The sequence below is a fragment of the Petromyzon marinus genome (assembly GCF_048934315.1).
Source record: "Petromyzon marinus isolate PM22_M1 ecotype Great Lakes invasive population chromosome 75 unlocalized genomic scaffold, UKy_Petmar_22M1.pri1.0 chr75_unloc.2, whole genome shotgun sequence".
In the NCBI taxonomy this organism is placed as follows: Eukaryota; Metazoa; Chordata; class Hyperoartia; order Petromyzontiformes; family Petromyzontidae; genus Petromyzon; species Petromyzon marinus.
This window is the reverse complement of record NW_027422614.1, coordinates 566,841-587,193: the sequence shown is the minus strand read 5'-3', so window position 1 is coordinate 587,193 and position 20,353 is coordinate 566,841. Positions and strand designations below refer to the sequence as shown.

At 50.6% G+C, this 20,353-nt stretch overlaps 2 protein-coding genes across 2 annotated transcripts in view; both read left to right on the top strand.

The window, feature by feature from the left end:
* The window catches only part of LOC142908166 (type-1 angiotensin II receptor-associated protein-like), a 48,998-nt gene extending 36,554 nt beyond the window's left edge, over positions 1-12,444 (top strand). The window contains exons 2-5 of the mRNA XM_076058464.1: positions 229-340; positions 4,541-4,669; positions 7,211-7,280; positions 11,647-12,444. Coding sequence (XP_075914579.1) covers positions 229-340; positions 4,541-4,669; positions 7,211-7,280; positions 11,647-11,840 — 505 coding nt within the window. The 3' untranslated portion in view covers positions 11,841-12,444. The remainder of the gene's footprint in view (positions 1-228; positions 341-4,540; positions 4,670-7,210; positions 7,281-11,646) is intronic.
* The window catches only part of LOC116937404 (E3 ubiquitin-protein ligase UBR4), a gene marked incomplete at its 5' end in the record, with an annotated part of 266,747 nt that overhangs the window by 187,223 nt on the left and 59,171 nt on the right, over positions 1-20,353 (top strand).

Below are 20,353 nucleotides of genomic sequence, written 5' to 3'. Positions count from 1 at the left end.
AGAGACTCAGGGTGTAGTAGAGACTCAGGGTGTAGTAGAGACTCAGGGTGTAGTAGAGACTCAGGGTGTAGTAGACACTCAGGGTGTAGTTCAACCTCATTTGCTGATTCCCCCCTCCTCCCCCACCTCCCCCTACCCCCTGCCCTCCCTCCCCTCCTCCTCCACCTCCCCTCCTCCTCCCCCTCCCCCCCTCCTCCCCCTCCCCTCCCCCCTCCCTCCCGTTGCCAGGGCGACGCTGGTGCATGAGATGAGTCCCAGCTACGGGTGGAGCAACTTCACGGCCCTGGCCCTGGGCGTCTGGGCCGTGGCCAATCCCGAGTCCGTCGACGCCATCACCATGGTAACCGGGGCGGTGTCGCCGTGGCGACCGGGGCGGTGTCGCCGTGGCGACCGGGGCGGTGTCGCCGTGGCGACCGGGGCGGTGTCGCCGTGGCGACCGGGGCGGTGTAGTAATGATGGTAATGATATGATGAATGTGATGATGATGATTGTGATGATTGTAATGATGGTAATTATATAATGAATGCGATGATGATTGTGATGATCGTGATGATTGTAATGATGGTAATTATATAATGAATGTGATGATGATGATTGTGATGACGATTGTGATGATGATTGTGATGATGGTAATGATATAATGAATGTGATGATGATTGTGATTATTGTGATGATGATTGTGATGATGATTGTGATGATATAATGAATGTGATGATGATTTGTGATGATTGTGATGATGGTAATGATATAATGAATGTTAAGATGATTGTGATGATGGTAATGATATAATGAATGTGATGATGATGATGATGATTGTGATGATTGTGATGACGGTAATGATATAATGAATGTGATGATGATTGTGATGATCGTGATGATTGTAATGATGGTAATTATATAATGAATGTGATGATGATGATGATTGTGATGACGATTGTGATGATGATTGTGATGATGGTAATGATATAATGAATGTGATGATGATTGTGATTATTGTGATGATGATTGTGATGATGATTGTGATGATATAATGAATGTGATGATGATTGTGATGATTGTGATGATGGTAATGATATCATGAATGTTATGATGATTGTGATGATGGTAATGATATAATGAATGTGATGATGATGATGATGATTGTGATGACGGTAATGATATAATGAAAGTGATGATGATGGTAATGATATAATGAATGTGATGATGATGATTGTGATGATCGTGATGATTGTAATGATGGTAATTATATAATGAATGTGATGATGATGATTGTGATGATAATTGTGATGATGGTAATGATATAATGAATGTGATGATGATTGTGATGATCGTGATGATTGTGATGGTGGTGATGATATAATGAATGTGATGATTGTGATGATTGTGATGATGGTAATGATATAATGAATGTGATGACTTGACGATTGTAATGATGATTGTGATGGTAATGATATAATGAATGTGATGATGATGATTGTGATGATTATGATGATGGTAATGATATAATGAATGTGATGATGATTGTGATGATTGTGATGATGGTAATGATATAATGAATGTGATGATGAGTGTGATGATTGTGATGATGGTAATGATGTAATGAATGTGATGATGATTGTGATGATGATTTTGACGATGGTAATGATATAATGAATGTGATGATTGTGATGATGATTGTGATGATGGTAATGATATAATGAATGTGATGATGAGTGTGATGATTGTGATGATGGTAACGATGTAATGAATGTGATGATGATTTTGATGATGATTGTGATGATGGTAATGATATAATGAATGTGATGATGATTGTGGTGATGGTAATGATATAATGAATGTGATGATGATTGTGATGATGATTGTGATGATGGTAATGATATAATGATATAATGAATGTGATGATGATGATTGTGATGATGGTAATGATATAATGAATGTGATGATGATTGTGATGATTGTGATGATGGTAATGATATAATGAATGTGATGATGATGATGATTGTGATGATGATTGTGATCATGGTAATGATATAATGAATGTGATGATGATTGTGATGATCGTGATGATTGTAATGATGGTAATGATATAATTAATGTGATGATGATTGTGATGATTGTGATGATGATTGTGATGTTAATGATATGATGAATGTGATGATGATTGTGATGATTGTGATGATGGTAATGATATAATGAATGTAATGATGATTGTGATGATTGTGATGATGGTAATGATATAATGAATGTGATGATGATTGTGATGATGATTGTGATGATGTTAATGATATAATGAATATGATGATGATATTTGCGATGATGGTAATGATATAATGAATGTGATGATGATTGTGATGATTGTGATGGTAATGATATAATGAATGTGATGATGATTGTGATGATTGTGATGATGGTAATGATATAATGAAATATGATGATGATATTTGGGATGATGGTAATGATATAATGAATGTGATAATAATTGTGATGATGGTAATGATATAATGAATGTGATTATTGTGATGATGATTGTGATGATGGTAATGATATAATGAATGTGATGATGATTGTGATGATCGTGATGATTGTGATGATGGTAATTATATAATGAATGTGATGATGCTTGTGATGATGATTGTGATGATGGTAATGATATAATGAATGTGATGATGATTGTGATGATGGTAATGATATAATGAATGTGATGATGATTGTGACGATGGTAATGATGATTGTGATGATGGTAATGATATAATTAATGTGATGATGATTGTGATTATCGTGATGATTGTGATGATTGTAATGATATAATGAATGTGATGATGGTGATTATGATGATGATTGTGATGATGGTAATGATATAATGAATGTGATGATGATTGTGACGATGGTAATGATATAATGAATGTGATGATGATTGCGATGATGATTGTGACGATGGTAATGATGATTGTGATGATGGTAATGATATAATTAATGTGATGATGATTGTGATGATCGTGATGATTGTGATGATGGTAATGATATAATGAATGTGATGATTATGATTGTGATGATGATTGCGATGATGGTAATGATATAATGAATGTGGATGATGATGATGATGATTGTGATGATGGTAATGATATAATGAATGTGATGATGATTGCGATGATGATTGTGATGATGGTAATGATATAATAAATGTGATGATGAGTGTGATGAGTGTGATGATTGTGATGATGGTAACGATGTAATGAATGTGATGATGATTTTGATGATGATTGTGATGATGGTAATGATATAATGAATGTGATGATGATTGTGGTGATGGTAATGATATAATGAATGTGATGATGATTGTGATGATGATTGTGATGATGGTAATGATATAATGATATAATGAATGTGATGATGATGATTGTGATGATGGTAATGATATAATGAATGTGATGATGATTGTGATGATTGTGATGATGGTAATGATATAATGAATGTGATGATGATGATTGTGATGATGATTGTGATCATGGTAATGATATAATGAATGTGATGATGATTGTGATGATCGTGATGATTGTAATGATGGTAATGATATAATTAATGTGATGATGATTGTGATGATTGTGATGATGATTGTGATGTTAATGATATGATGAATGTGATGATGATTGTGATGATTGTGATGATGGTAATGATATAATGAATGTAATGATGATTGTGATTATTGTGATGATGGTAATGATATAATGAATGTGATGATGATTGTGATGATGATTGTGATGATGGTAATGATATAATGAATATGATGATGATATATGCGATGATGGTAATGATATAATGAATGTGATGATGATTGTGATGATTGTGATGGTAATGATATAATGAATGTGATGATGATTGTGATGATGATTGTGATGATGGTAATGATATAATGAAATATGATGATGATATTTGGGATGATGGTAATGATATAATGAATGTGATAATAATTGTGATGATGGTAATGATATAATGAATGTGATGATTGTGATGATGATTGTGATGATGGTAATGATATAATGAATGTGATGATGATTGTGATGATCGTGATGATTGTGATGATGGTAATTATATAATGAATGTGATGATGCTTGTGATGATGATTGTGATGATGGTAATGATATAATGAATGTGATGATGATTGTGATGATGGTAATGATATAATGAATGTGATGATGATTGTGACGATGGTAATGATGATTGTGATGATGGTAATGATATAATTAATGTGATGATTGTGATGATCGTGATGATTGTGATGATGGTAATGATATAATGAATGTGATGATTATGATTGTGATGATGATTGCGATGATGGTAATGATATAATGAATGTGGATGATGATGATGATGATTGTGACGATGGTAATGATATAATGAATGTGATGATGATTGCGATGATGATTGTGATGGTGGTAATGATATAATGAGAACGTCATCACGACGACGGCGATGATTGTGATGACGACGATTGTTACGACGATGACGACGATGATGACGACGATGACGACTGCCTTCCCAGTTCCTCGCCGGGCTTGTCCTCTCCATGGCCTCCGACCCGGTGTCACTAGGCCTCACCTACCACGTCTACTCGCAAGCGCCCGCGGTGCGATTCAGCTGCGGGGTCGCCATCCTGTCGCTCATTGTCAAGGTGCTGGACGCTACCACACCAGCCTCACTCGTTTGAGGCCGAGTCTACCTAGGGGAGGGACGGGGGGAGGTTCCAGGGCATCGTCACCGGTCGCGTGAGTTAATGTGATGTGGGGGAGCGGCGGTGTAGCTACGAACTTTCGGGTCACCCCTAGTACTACCCCGGCTGACTCCCCGGGGGACCGGGGTACCAGGTACCCCTAGTACTACCAGCTGACTACCCCATGTGACAGGGTACCAGGTACCCCTACTACTACCGGCTGACTCCCCACGTGACAGGGGTACCAGGTACCCCTACTACCCCGGCTGACTCCCTGGTGACAGGGGTACCAGGTACCCCTACTACCCCGGCTGACTCCCTGGTGACAGGGTACCAGGTACCCCTACTACTACCGGCTGACTCCCCACGTGACAGGGGTACCAGGTACCCCTACTACCCCGGCTGACTCCCCACGTGACAGGGGTACCAGGTACCCCTACTACCCCGGCTGACTCCCTGGTGACAGGGTACCAGGTACCCCTACTACCCCGGCTGACTCCCCAGGTGACAGGGGTACCAGGTACCCCTACTACCCCGGCTGACTCCCCGGGGGACAGGGGTACCAGGTACCCCTACTACCCCGGCTGACTCCCCACGTGACAGGGTACCAGGTACCCCTACTACCCCGGCTGACTCCCCTGGTGACAGGGGTACCAGGTACCCCTACTACCCCGGCTGACTCCCCACGTGACAGGGGTACCAGGTACCCCTACTACCCCGGCTGACTCACCACGTGACAGGGTACCAGGTACCCCTACTACTCCAGCTGAGTCCCTGGTGACAGGGTACCAGGTACCCCTGCTACCCCGGCTGACTCCCTGGTGACAGGGTACCAGGTACCCCTACTACCCCGGCTGACTCCCCACGTGACAGGGTACCAGGTACCCCTACTACCCCGGCTGACTCCCCACGTGACAGGGGTACCAGGTAGCCCTACTACCCCGGCTGACTCCCCACGTGACAGGGTACCAGGTACCCCTACTACCCCGGCTGACTCCCCAGGTGACAGGGGTACCAGGTACCCCTACTACCCCGGCTGACTCCCCACGTGACAGGGTACCAGGTAGCCCTACTACCCCGGCTGACTCCCCGGTGACAGGGTACCAGGTAGCCCTACTACCCCGGCTGACTCACCAGGTGACAGGGTACCAGGTGGTGGGGGTGGGGGAGTGGTGGTGGTGGTTGTGGTTGTGGTGGTTGTGGTGGGGGTGTGGTGGGGGAGTGGTTGTGGTGGTGGGGGTGGTGGTGGGGGTGGTGGGGGAGTGGTGGTGGTGGTGGTTGTGGTGGGGGTGGTGGTTGTGGTGGGGGTGGTGGTGGTGTGGTGGGGGAGTGGTTGTGGTGGTGGGGGTGGGGGAGTGGTGGTGGTGGTTGTGGTTGTGGTGGTTGTGGTAGGGGTGGTGGGGGAGTGGTGGTGGTGGTGGTTGTGGTGGTGGTGGTTGTGGTGGTTATGGTGGTTGTGGTGGTGGTCTGGTGGGGGAGTAGTGGTGGTGGTGGTGGTTGTGGTGGTTGTGGTGGTGTGGTGGTGGTTGTGGTGGTTGTGGTGGTGTGGTGGTGGTTGTGGTGGTTGTGGTGGTGGTGGTTGTGGTGGTGGTGGGGGTGGTGGTCTGGTGGGGGTGGTGGTTGTGGTGGTGGTTGTGGTGGTGGTGGTGGTGGGGGTGGTGGTGGTGGTTGTGGTGGTTGTGGTGGTGTGGTGGTGGTTGTGGTGGTTGTGGTGGTGTGGTGGTGGTTGTGGTGGTTGTGGTGGTGGTGGTTGTGGTGGTGGTGGGGGTGGTGGTCTGGTGGGGGTGGTGGTTGTGGTGGTGGTTGTGGTGGTGGTGGTGGTGGGGGTGGTGGTGGTGGTTGTGGTGGTTGTGGTGGTTGTGGTGGTGGTGGTTGTGGTGGTTGTGGTGGTGGTGGTTGTGGTGGTTGTGGTGGTGGTCTGGTGGGGGAGTAGTGGTGGTGGTGGTGTGGTGGGGGAGTGGTGGTGGTGGTGGTTGTGGTGGTTGTGGTGGTGTGGTGGTGGTGGTTGTGGTGGTGGTGGGGGTGGTGGTCTGGTGGGGGTGGTGGTTGTGGTGGTGGTTGTGGTGGTGGTGGTGGTGGTGGGGGTGGTGGTGGTGGTGGGGGCGGTGGTGGTGGTGGGGGCGGTGGTGGTGGTGGGGGTGGTGGTTGTGGTGGGGGTGGTGGTTGTGGTGGGGGTTGTGGTTGGGGTGGTGGTGGGTGTGGTGGTGGTTGTGGTGGTTGTTGTGGTTGGGGTGATCGTTGTGGTGGGGGTGGTGGTTGTGGTGGTGGTGGTTGTGGTGGTGTGGTGGTGGTTGTGGTGGTGGTTGTGGTGGTGGTTGTGGTGGTGGTTGTGGTGGTGGTGGTGGTGGTGGTGGTAGTGGTGGTGGTGGTAGTGGTTGTGGTAGTGGTTGTGTTGGTGGTGGTGGTTGTGGTTGTGTTGGTTGTGTTGTGTTGGTGGTGGTGGTTGTGGTGGTGAGTGGTGTTAGGGTGCAGTGTGTCTCTCTCTGTCACGTTTGTCCACAGCCCGTGTCCATCTACTTTGTCTACTGCATGTACCGGGAGAGAGGAGGTCAGATCGAGGTCACCATCAGAGGTGTGTGTACATGTGTGTGTGTGTACATGTGTGTGTGTGTAGTGTGTGTATGTGTGTACGTGTGTGTGTGTGTGTAGTGTATGTGTACGTGTGTGTGTGTGTACGTGTGTGTGTGTGTGTACGTGTGTGTGTACATGTGTGTGTGTATGTACTGTGTGTGTGTGTGGGTACGTGTGTGTGTACATGTGTGTGTGTGTGTACATGTGTGTGTGTGTATACGTGTGTGTGTATACGTGTGTGTGTGTACGTGTGTGTGTGTACGTGTGTGTGTAGTGTGTGTGTGTGTACGTGTGTGTGTAGTGTGTGTGTGTGTGTAGTGTGTGTGTGTGTGTGTACGTGTGTGTGTGTGTGGCCACAGGGTGCACATAGCCTGGCACAAGCGTCGTGGTGACGTCACCGCCACTTAGTGGCGAATGGCGGTTGTTGTTGTTGTTGTGTACATGTGTGTGTACATGTGTGTGTGTGTACTGTGTGTGTGTGTACATGTGTGTGTGTGTACTGTGTGTGTGTGTACATGTGTGTGTGTGTACTGTGTGTGTGTACATGTGTGTGTGTGTACGTGTGTGTCTGTACATGTGTGTGTGTACTGTGTGTGTGTCTGTGTGTGTGTGTGTACATGTGTGTGTGTGTGTACTGTGTGTACATGTGTGTGTGTGTGTACTGTGTGTGTGTACATGTGTGTGTGTGTGTGTACATGTGTGTGTGTGTGTCACTGTGTGTGTGTGTGTCACTGTGTGTGTGTGTGTACATGTGTGTACGTGTGTGTGTACATGTGTGTGTGTGTCTGTGTGTGTGTACGTGTGTGTGTGTACGTGTGTGTGTGTGTACATGTGTGTGTACGTGTGTGTGTGTGTGTACGTGTGTGTGTGTGTACGTGTGTGTGTGTACATGTCTGTGTGTACGTGTGTGTGTGTGTACGTGTGTGTGTACGTGTGTGTGTGTGTACATGTGTGTGTCTGTGTGTACGTGTGTAGTGTGTGTGTACGTGTGTGTGTGTACTGTGTGTGTGTACGTGTGTGTGTGTGTACGTGTGTGTGTGTGTACATGTGTGTGTGTGTGTGTCTGTGTGTGTGTGTACGTGTGTGTGTGTGTACATGTGTGTACGTGTGTGTGTACGTGTGTGTGTGTACGTGTGTGTGTACGTGTGTGTGTGTGTACGTGTGTGTGTGTACGTGTGTGTGTGTACGTGTGTGTGTGTGTACGTGTGTGTGTACGTGTGTGTGTGTGTGTACGTGTGTGTGTGTGTACGTGTGTGTACATGTGTGTGTGTGTGTACGTGTGTGTGTACGTGTGTGTGTGTGTGTGTACGTGTGTGTGTGTGTACGTGTGTGTGTGTACGTGTGTGTGTACGTGTGTGTGTGTGTACGTGTGTGTGTGTACGTGTGTGTGTGTGTACGTGTGTGTGTGTGTACGTGTGTGTGTACGTGTGTGTGTGTGTACATGTGTGTGTGTGTATACTGTGTGTGTGTACGTGTGTGTGTGTGTGTACGTGTGTGTGTGTACATGTGTGTGTGTGTGTACGTGTGTGTGTGTGTAAATGTGTGTGTGTGTACATGTGTGTGTGTGTGTGTGTACGTGTGTGTGTGTAAATGTGTGTGTGTGTACATGTGTGTGTGTGTGTGTACATGTGTGTGTGTACGTGTGTGTACGTGTGTGTGTGTACGTGTGTGTGTGTGTGTACGTGTGTGTGTGTGTACGTGTGTGTGTACGTGTGTGTGTGTACGTGTGTGTGTGTACGTGTGTGTGTGTGTGTACGTGTGTGTGTGTGTGTACGTGTGTGTGTGTACGTGTGTACGTGTAAAGGTGTGTGTGAGTGACTGACTAAATGAGTGGCCGAGTGAATTAGTGAGTGGCTGAGTGAGTGGCCTAGTTAGTGAGCGAGTGGCTGAGTGAGCGATTGGCTGAGTGAGTGGCTGAGTGAGCGACTGAGTGAGTGGCTGAGTGACTGAGTGAGTGACTGAGTGGCTGAGTGAGTGACTGAGTGAGTGAGCGAGTGAGTGGCCGAGTGAGTGAGCGGCTGAGTGAGTGGCTGAGTGAGCGAGTGAGCAAGTGAGTGAGTGGCCGAGTGAGTGAGCGACTGAGTGAGTGAGCAAGTGAGTGACTGAGTGAGTGAGTGGCTGAGTGAGTGAGTAGTTGAGTAAGTGAGTGACTGAGTGAGCGAGTGAGTGCCTGAGTGAGTGAGTGGCTGATTGAGTGAGTTGATGAGTGAGTGGCTGAGTGAGTGGCTGAGTGAGTGAGTTGCTGAATGAGTGAGTAGTTGAGTGAGTGAGTGGCTGAGTGAGTGACTGAGTGAGTGGCTGAGTGAGTGGCTGAATGAGTGAGTAGTTGAGTGAGTGAGTGGCTGAGTGAGTGGATGAGTGAGTGAGTGGCCGAGTGAGTGAGTGGCCGATTGATTGAGTGACTGAATGAGTGAGTGGCCGAATGAGTGAGTGACTGAGTGAGTGAGTGGCCGAGTGAGTGGCTGAGTGAGTGAGTGGCCGAATGAGTGAGTGGCTGAGTGATTGAGTGGCTGAGTGAGTGAATGAGTGGCTGAATGAGTGACTGAGTGAGTGAGTGAGCGAGTAAGTGAGTGGCTGAGTGAGTGAGCGAGTGAGTGGCCGAGTGAACGAGCGAGTGAGTGACTGAGTGAGTGAGTAAGTGAGTGGCTGAGTGAGTGAGTGGCTGAGTGAGTGAGCGAGTGAGTGGTTGAGTGGCTGAGTGAGTGAGTGAGTGGCTGAGTGAGCGAGTGAGTGAGTGGCTGAGCGAGTGAGTGAGTGGCTGAGTGAGTAACTGAGTGACTGAGTGAGTGAGTGGCTGAGTGACTGAGTGAGTGGCTGAGTGAGTGACTGAGTGAGTGAGCGAGTGGATGAGCGAGTGAGTGGCTGAGTGAGTAACTGAGTGACTGAGTGAGTGGCTGAGTGAGTGACTGAGTGAGTGAGCAAGTGGATGAGCGAGTGAGTGGCTGAGTGAGTAACTGAGTGACTGAGTGAGTGAGTGGCTGAGTGAGTGACTGAGTGAGTGAGCGAGTGGATGAGCGAGTGAGTGGCTGAGTGAGTAACGTAGTGACTGAGTGAGTGAGTGGCTGAGTGAGTGAGCGAGTGGATGAGCGAGTGAGTGGCTGAGTGAGTGAGTGACTGAGTGAGTGAGCGAGTGGATGAGCGAGTGAGTGGATGAGTGAGTGACTGAGTGAGTGAGTGGCTGAGTGACTGAGTGAGTGGATGAGTGAGTGACTGAGTGAGTGGCTGAGTGAGTAACTGAGTGACTGAGTGAGTGACTGAGTGAGTGAGTGGCTGAGTGAGTGACTGAGCGAGTGAGTGGCTGAGTGAGTAACTGAGTGACTGAGTGAGTGAGTGGCTGAGTGAGTGACTGAGTGAGTGAGCGAGTGGATGAGCGAGTGAGTGGATGAGTGAGTGACTGAGTGAGTGAGTGGCTGAGTGACTGAGTGAGTGGATGAGTGAGTGACTGAGTGAGTGAGTGACTGAGTGAGTGAGCGAGTGGATGAGCGAGTGAGTGAGTGGCTGAGTGAGTGACTGAGTGAGTGACTGAGTGAGTGAGCGAGTAGATGAGCGAGCGAGTAGATGAGCGAGTGAGTGGATGAGTGAGTGACTGAGTGAGTGAGTGGCTGAGTGACTGAGTGAGTGGATGAGTGAGTGACTGAGTGAGTGAGTGGCTGAGTGGATGAGTGAGTGACTGAGTGAGTGAGTGGCTGAGTGAGTGACTGAGTGAGTGACTGAGTGAGTGAGCGAGTGGATGAGCGAGTGAGTGAGTGGCTGAGTGACTGAGTGAGTGGCTGAGTGAGTGACTGAGTGAGTGACTGAATGAGTGAGCGAGTGGATGAGCGAGTGAGTGACTGAGTGAGTGAGTGGCTGAGTGACTGAGTGAGCGAGTGAGTGAGTGGCTGAGTGAATGAGTGGCTGAGTGGCTGAGTGAGTAACTGAGTGACTGAGTGAGTGAGTGACTGAGTGACTGAGTGAGTGAGTGACTGAGTGAGTGAGTGGCTGAGTGAGTGAGTGGCTGAATGAGTGGCTGAATGAGTGAGCGAGTGGATGAGCGAGTGAGTGACTGAGTGAGTGAGTGGCTGAGTGACTGAGTGAGCGAGTGAGTGAGTGGCTGAGTGAATGAGTGGCTGAGTGGCTGAGTGAGTAACTGAGTGACTGAGTGAGTGAGTGACTGAGTGACTGAGTGAGTGAGTGGCTGAGTGAGTGAGTGGCTGAATGAGTGGCTGAGTGGCTGATCTTGTCATCTGGTGAGACATTTGCCAATCTCTCCCCCCGCCCCTCCCCCTCTCCCCCCCGCCCCTCTCCCCCCGCCCCTCCCCCCCTCCCCCCCCGCCCCTCCCCTCCCCCCCGCCCCTCCCCCCCCTCCCCCTCTTCCCCCCTCCCCCCAGGCCTCTCTCCCCCCACGAGGCGTGCTGACTATGAGCCCATCGCTGACTCCGATGCCCCCCACCTCCTGGGGGGCAGCCCCCCACCTCCCCTGGCTGCTTCAGGCTCCCCCCACCAATTTGCCCCCCCCCACCAATTTGCCCCCCCCCACCAATTTGCCCCCCCCACCACTCTGGCCCCCTCCCCGCAGTACTGATCGACAGCCATTCAACAACAACAACAACAAACCACAACAACAACAACAAACACAATCACAATAAACAACAACCACAACATCAACAACAACAACAACAAACAACAACAACCACAACATCAACAACAACATCAACAACCACAACAACCACAACAACAACATCAACAACAACATCAACAACAACACAAACAACAACACAAACAACAACAACACAAACAACAACAACACAAACAACCACAACAACAACAACACAAACAACAACAAACAACCACAACAACAACAAACAACAACAATAAACAACAACAAACAACAACAATAAAAAACAACAATAAACAACAACAACAATAAACAACAACAACAATAAACAACAACAATAAACAACAACAAACAACAACAATAAAAAACAACAACAACAATAAACAACAACAAACAACAACAATAAAAAAACAACAACAATAAACAACAACAAACAACAACAATAAAAAAACAACAACAACAACAATAAACAACAACAATAAACAACAACAACAAACAATAAAAAACAACAAACAACTACAACAACAACAAACAACAACAATCACAACAACTACAACAACAAAGCCACAACTTAGTTGTTGTTGTTTGTTGTTGAATATCAAAACTTTTGTTTGTTTTTGGGGGGGGGGGGATCAGGGGGGGCGGGGGCTGGGGGGGTGGTAGGGGCGGGGCTGGGGGGTAGGGGCGGGGCGTGGGGGTGGTAGGGGCGGGGCTGGGGGGTAGGGGCGGGGCGTGGGGGTGGTAGGGGCGGGGCGTGGGGCGGTGGTAGGGGCTGGGGGGTTAGTAGGGGCGGGGCGTGGGTGGTAGTAGGGGCGGGGCTGCGGGGGTAGGGGCGGGGCTGGGAGGGTAGTAGGGTCGGGGCGTGGGGGCGGGGCTAGGGTTGTCACCTTCGCCGTGAAGTTTGAACGTCCACAAAGACAAAGCTCCCCCGTGTAGCCTGTAACAGGCTGTAGGGGCAAGTGCTGTGCTAGCGAGTAGCAGGGTCTATGAAGGCTACCGGGGCACTGTGGGTCACACACAGAGGGGGTGGGTGGCACAGCAGCACCACGCCCGGCCGCCTTTGTCTCTCCTCCAGTGCTAGCGATGTTCACTACACCACCACCACTACACCACCACCACTACACCACCACCACACCACCACCACCACCGCTACACCACCACCACTACTACACCACCACCACCGCTACACCAGGTCACTCATTTGAGGCTGAGTCGACCTAGGGGAGGCCCAGGACCGGCTCAGATAATCGCTGTCACTGTGCACGCACACACACACGTACACACGGACACACACAGACACACACACGTACACACACACGTACACACACACACAGACACACGTACACACACACACGTACACACACACGTACACACAGACACACACGTACACACAGACACACACGTACACACAGACACACACGTACACACACACGTACACACAGACACACGTAGACACGTACACACAGACACACACGTACAGACACAGACACACGTACACACAGACACACACACGTACACACACAGACACACGTACACACAGACACACACAAACGTACACACACACAGACACACGTACACACACACAGACACGTACACACACACAGACACACACACAGACACACACACGTACACACAGACACACACGTACACACAGACACGTACACACTGACAGACACACACACGTACACACTGACAGACACACGTACACACTGACACACACACACGTACACACAGACACACAGGCAAAGCTCCCCCTTGTAGCCTCTCGCAGGCTGTAGGGGCAAGTGCTGCGGTGGTGGTGGCACTGCCATCGACGGCTATCGGCACGGCAGCGTCATTCCCGGCCGCCTTTGTCTCCCACCACGGCACGGGCGCGCTTTAGAAATGATTCAAGTGATGAGAATTATTATAATCATCATTATTATCACTTTGTTATATAATCGACGAATCCTAAGTGCTGTTAGTGAGCCGCAGATCAACCGATTTAGGAGGTTTCAGAGCTGAGCTGCTGTGTGGTGATGGTGGTGGTGTTGGTGTTGTAAATGATGGTGGTGTTGTTGATGGTGGAGATTGTGGTGTTGATGGTGGAGATTGTGATGATGGTGGTGGTGGTGATGATGGTGGAGATTGTGATGATGATGGTGGTGATGGTGGAGATTGTGATGGTGGTGTTGATGGTGGAGATTGTGATGATGGTGGTGGTGGTGGTGTTGATGGTGGTGGTGTTGCTGGTGGAGATTGTGATGATGGTGGTGGTGTTGATGGTGGAGATTGTGATGATGGTGGTGTTGTAAATGATGATGGTGGTGGTGGTGTTGATGGTGGAGATTGTGATGATGGTGGTGGTGGTGGTGTTGATGGTGGAGATTGTGATGATGGTGGTGGTGATGGTGGAGATTGTGATGATGGTGGTGGTGTTAATGGTGGAGATTGTGATGATGATGGTGGTGTTGTTGGTGGAGATTGTGATGATGATGGTGATGGCTGTGATGTGGTGGTGCTGGGGGTGATGATGATGTTGTAATGGTGGAGATTGTGATGGTGGTGCTGGTGATGGTTGTGATGGTGGTGATGGTTGTGATGGTGGTGGTGGTAATTGTGATGATGCTGTGATGATGACGGTGACAGTGATATGTTATTGTTGTGGTGGTGATGATGGTTGTTTGATGGCCGTTACGTTTCGACGATGTTTATAAAGATCACTTAATGCTACTGTCAATGATTATAAATGATGATGCTGCTGCTGATGATGGAGCGTGTTGCTTTAAATAAAATACATTTTCTATGGCTCACGAACAACGCGACCTCTTTTTCAATAGGTTGCAGATATTGCCAACCAATATCAATAATTGAAGGTTCATTTTTGGGGTTCAGATCGTCCTTAAAAACCGCCACCAATCAGGGGCCGTCCCTAAATGACGTCACGCACCTAAGGGGGGGGGGGGGTGGGGCGGGGTCAGAGATTTGTGACGAGGGGAGGGGGGCGGGGTTTCGGCCACAACACAAGTAGCCTCCTTCAGTTGGCAGCAGTGGCAGTTGATTGGCAGCAGTGGCAGTTGGCAGCAGTTGGCAGTTGGCAGCAGTGGCAGTTGGCAGCAGTGGCAGTTGGCAGCTGTTGGCAGCTGTTGGCAGCAGTTGGCAGCAGTTGGCAGTTGGCAGCAGTTGGCAGCAGTCGCAGTTGGCAGCAGTTGGCAGCAGTGGCAGTTGGCAGCAGTTGGCAGCAGTGGCAGTTGGCAGCAGTGGCAGTTGGCAGCAGTTGGCAGCAGTGGCAGTTGGCAGCAGTTGGCAGCAGTTGGCAGTTGGTGGCAGTGGGCAGCAGTTGGCAGCAGTTGGCAGCAGTGGCAGTTGGTGGCAGTTGGTGGCAGTGGGCAGCAGTTGGCAGCAGTGGCAATTGGCAGCAGTGGCAGTTGGCAGCAGTTGGCAGCAGTGGCAGTTGGTAGCAGTTGGCAGTTGGCAGCAGTGACAGTTGGTAGCAGTTGGCAGTTGGCAGCAGTGGCAGTTGGTAGCAGTTGGCAGTTGGCAGCAGTTGGCAGCAGTTGGCAGTTGGTGGCAGTGGGCAGCAGTGGCAGTTGGCAGCTTTGGCAGTTGGCAGCTGTGGCAGTTGGCAGCTGTTGGCAGCAGTGGCAGTTGGCAGCAGTGGCAGTTGGTGGCAGTGGCAGTTGGCAGCAGTGGCAGTTGGCGGCAGTGGCAGTTGGTAGGAGTTGGCAGCAGTTGGCAGCAGTTGGCAGCAGTGGCAGTTGGCAGCAGTGGCAGTTGGCAGCAGTTGGCAGCAGTGGCAGTTGGCAGCAGTTGGCAGCAGTTGGCAGCAGTGGCAGTTGGCAGCAGTTGGCAGCAGTGGCAGTTGGCAGCAGTTGGCAGCAGTGGCAGTTGGCAGCAGTGGCAGTTGGCAGCTGTTGGCAGCAGTTGGCAGCAGTGGCAGTTGGCAGCTGTTGGCAGCAGTTGGCAGCAGTGGCAGTTGGCAGCAGTGGCAGCTGTGGCAGTTGGCAGCAGTTGGCAGCAGTGGCAGTTGGCAGCAGTGGCAGTTGGCAGCAGTTGGCAGTTGGCAGCAGTGGCAGTTGGCAGCAGTTGGCAGCAGTTGGCAGCAGTGGCAGTTGGCAGCAGTTGGCAGCAGTGGCAGTTGGCAGCAGTTGGCAGCAGTGGCAGTTGGCGGCAGTGGCAGTTGGCAGCAGTTGGCAGCAGTTGGCAGCAGTGGCAGTTGGCAGCAGTTGGCAGTTGGCAGCAGTGGCAGTTGGCAGCAGTTGGCAGCAGTGGCAGTTGGCAGCAGTTGGCAGCAGTGGCAGTTGGCAGCAGTGGCAGTTGGCCCCGGCGGTCTGTAGAGGCTCCCCCACTGGGGGGGTCGTTTGCCTCTGGCGGGCGGTGAGCAGGCCCCACGCTCACTCGCTCACTCGCTCACTCACCCGCTCGTTCAATCCCTCGTTCACTCGCTCGCTCACTCACTCGCTCACTCACTCGTTCACTCACTCGCTCGTTCACCCGCTCGTTCACCCGCTCGTTCACTCGCTCGCTCACTCAATCGTTCACTCACTCGCTCGTTCAATCCCTCGTTCACCCGCTCGTTCACTCGCTCACTCAATCGTTCACTCACTCGTTCACCCACTCACTTGTTCACTCAATCCCTCGCTTACCCGCTCGTTCACTCGCTCGTTCAGCCGCTCATTCACTCAATCGTTCACTCACTCGCTCGTTCAATCCCTCGTTCACCCGGTTGTTCACCTGCTCGTTCGCTTGCTCACTCAATCGTTCACTCACTCGCTCGTTCAATCCCTCGTTCACCCGCTCGTTCACCGCTCGTTCACTCGCTCACTCAATCGTTCACTCATTCACTCGTTCACTCAATCCCTCGTTGACCCGCTCGTTCACCCGCTCGTTCACTCGCTCGGTCACTCAATCGTTCACTCACTCATTCACTCGTTCACCCGCTTGCTCGTTCACCCGCTCGTTCACCCACTCGTTCCCCCGCTCGTTCACTCGCTCGCTCACTGGCTCACTCAATCATTCACTCACTCACTCGTTCAATCCCTCGTTCACCCTCTCGTTCGCTCGCTCACTCAATTGTTCACTCACTCACTCGTTCACTCAATCCCTCGTTCACCCGCTCGTTCACCCGCTCGTTTCACCCGCTCGTTCACTCGCTCGCTCACTCAATCGTTCACTCACTCGTTCACCCGCTCACCCGCTCGTTCACCCGCTCGTTCCCCCGCTCGTTCACCCGCTCATTCACTCGCTCGCTCACTCAATCGTTCACCTGCTCGTTCAATCCCTACTTCACCTGCTCGTTCAATTCCTCATTCACTCACTCCCTCGCTCACTCGCTCGTTCACTCACTACCTCGCTCACTCGCTCGTTCACTTACTCCCTCGCTCACTCGCTCGTTCACTTACTCGTTCACTCACTCCCTCGCTCACTCGTTCAATCCCTCATTCACTCGCTCGTTCACTCGCTCCCTCACTCCCTCGCTCACTCGCTCGTTCACTTACTATCTCGTTCACTCACTCGCTCGTTCACTCGTTCACTCCCTCGTTCACTCGCTCCCTCACTCACTCATTCACTCACTCCCTCGCTCACTCGTTCACTCGCTCGTTCACTTACTACCTCGCTCGTTCACTTACTCGTTCACTCACTCCCTCACTCACCCGTTCACTCACTCGCTGGTTCACTCGCTCCCTCACTCCCTCGTTCACTCCCTCGCTCACTTGCTCGTTCACTTACTATCTCGTTCACTCACTCGCTCGTTCACTCGTTCACTCCCTCGTTCACTCGCTCCCTCACTCACTCATTCACTCACTCCCTCGCTCGCTCACTCGCTCACTTACTCGCTCGTTCACTCCCTCGCTCACTCGCTCGTTCACTTACTATCTCGTTCACTCACTCGCTCGTTCACTCCCTCGTTCACTCGCTCCCTCACTCACTCATTCACTCACTCCCTCGCTCGCTCACTCGCTCACTTACTCCCTCGCTCACTTGCCCGTTGACTCGCTTGCTCACTCACTCCCTCATTCACTCGCTCGTTCACTCACTCCCTCGCTCATTCACTCACTTGCTCATCTGCTGCCTCGCTCACTCACTCGTTCACTCGCTCGTTCACTCACTCCCTCGCTCATTCACTCACTTGCTCATCTGCTCCCTCGCTCCCTCACTCGTTCACTCGCTCGTTCACTCACTCCCCTGCTCATTCACTCACTCCCTCGCTCATTCACTCACTCCCTCGCTCATTCACTCACTTGCTCATCCGCTCCCTCGCTCACTCACTCGCTCACTCACTCCCTCGTTCACTCCCTCGCTCATTCACTCACTTGCTCATCCACTCCCTCGCTCCCTCACTCGTTCACTCGCTCGTTCACTCACTCCCTCGCTCGTTCATTCACTCCCTCGCTCGTTCACTCACTCCCTCGCTCGTTCACTCCCTCGGCTCACTCGCTCATTCACTCGCTCGCTCACTCAATCGTTCACTCGCTCGTTCAATCCCTACTTCACCTGCTCGTTCAATTCCTCATTCACCTCACCCTCGCTCACTCGCTCGTTCACTCACTACCTCGCTCACTCGCTCGTTCACTTACTCCCTCGCTCACTCGCTCGTTCACTTACTCGTTCACTCACTCCCTCGCTCACTCGTTCAATCCCTCATTCACTCGCTCGTTCACTCGCTCCCTCACTCGCTCGTTCACTCCCTCGCTCACTCGCTCGTTCACTTACTATCTCGTTCACTCACTCGCTCGTTCACTCGTTCACTCCCTCGTTCACTCGCTCCCTCACTCACTCATTCACTCACTCCCTCGCTCACTCGTTCACTCGCTCGTTCATTTACTACCTCGCTCGTTCACTTACTCGTTCACTCACTCCCTCACTCACCCGTTCACTCACTCGCTGGTTCACTCGCTCCCTCACTCCCTCGTTCACTCCCTCGCTCACTTGCTCGTTCACTTACTATCTCGTTCACTCACTCGCTCGTTCACTCGTTCACTCCCTCGTTCACTCGCTCCCTCACTCACTCATTCACTCACTCCCTCGCTCGCTCACTCGCTCACTTACTCGCTCGTTCACTCCCTCGCTCACTCGCTCGTTCACTTACTATCTCGTTCACTCACTCGCTCGTTCACTCCCTCGTTCACTCGCTCCCTCACTCACTCATTCACTCACTCCCTCGCTCGCTCACTCGCTCACTTACTCCCTCGCTCACTTGCCCGTTGACTCGCTTGCTCACTCACTCCCTCATTCACTCGCTCGTTCACTCACTCCCTCGCTCATTCACTCACTTGCTCATCTGCTGCCTCGCTCACTCACTCGTTCACTCGCTCGTTCACTCACTCCCTCGCTCATTCACTCACTTGCTCATCTGCTCCCTCGCTCCCTCACTCGTTCACTCGCTCGTTCACTCACTCCCCTGCTCATTCACTCACTCCCTCGCTCATTCACTCACTCCCTCGCTCATTCACTCACTTGCTCATCCGCTCCCTCGCTCACTCACTCGCTCACTCACTCCCTCGTTCACTCCCTCGCTCATTCACTCACTTGCTCATCCACTCCCTCGCTCCCTCACTCGTTCACTCGCTCGTTCACTCACTCCCTCGCTCGTTCATTCACTCCCTCGCTCGTTCACTCACTCCCTCGCTCGTTCACTCCCTCGCTCACTCGCTCATTCACTTACTCGTTCACTCACTCCCTCGCTCACTCGTTCAATCCCTCATTCACTCGCTCCTTCACTCGCTCGTTCACTCGCTCGTTCACTCACTCACTCACTCCCTCGCTCACTCGCTCGTTCACTTACTATCTCGTTCACTCACTCGCTCGTTCACTCGTTCACTTCCTCGTTCACTCGATCCCTCACTCACTCGCTCCCTCACTCATTCATTCACCTCGTTCACTCGCTCGTTCACTTACTACCTCGCTCGTTCACTTACTCGTTCACTCACTCCCTCACCCGTTCACTCACTCGCTGGTTCACTCGCTCCCTCACTCGCTCCCTCACTCACTCATTCGCTCACTCCCTCGCTCGCTCACTCGCTCACTTACTCGCTCGTTCACTTACTCGTTCACTTACTCACTCACTCGCTCGTTCACTTACTCCCTCGCTCACTCGCTCACTCACTCGCCCGTTCACTCACTCGTTCACTCACTCCCTCATTCACTCGCTCGTTCACTCACTCGTTCACTCGCTCGCGCACTCACTCACTTGCTCATCCACTCCCTCGTTCACTCACTCGTTCACTCCCTCGTTCACTCACTCCCTCGCTCATTCACTCACTTGCTCATCCACTCCCTCGCTCCCTCGCTCACTTGTTCCCTCCCTCGTTCTCTCGCTCGCTCACTCCCTCGCTCACTCCCTCGCTCGTTCACTCGCTCATTCACTCACTCCCTCGCTCATTCACTCACTCCCTCGCTCATTCACTCACTTGCTCATCCGCTCCCTCGCTCACTCACTCGTTCACTCACTCGTTCACTCGCTCATTCACTAACTCCCTCGCTAGTTCACTCACTCCCTC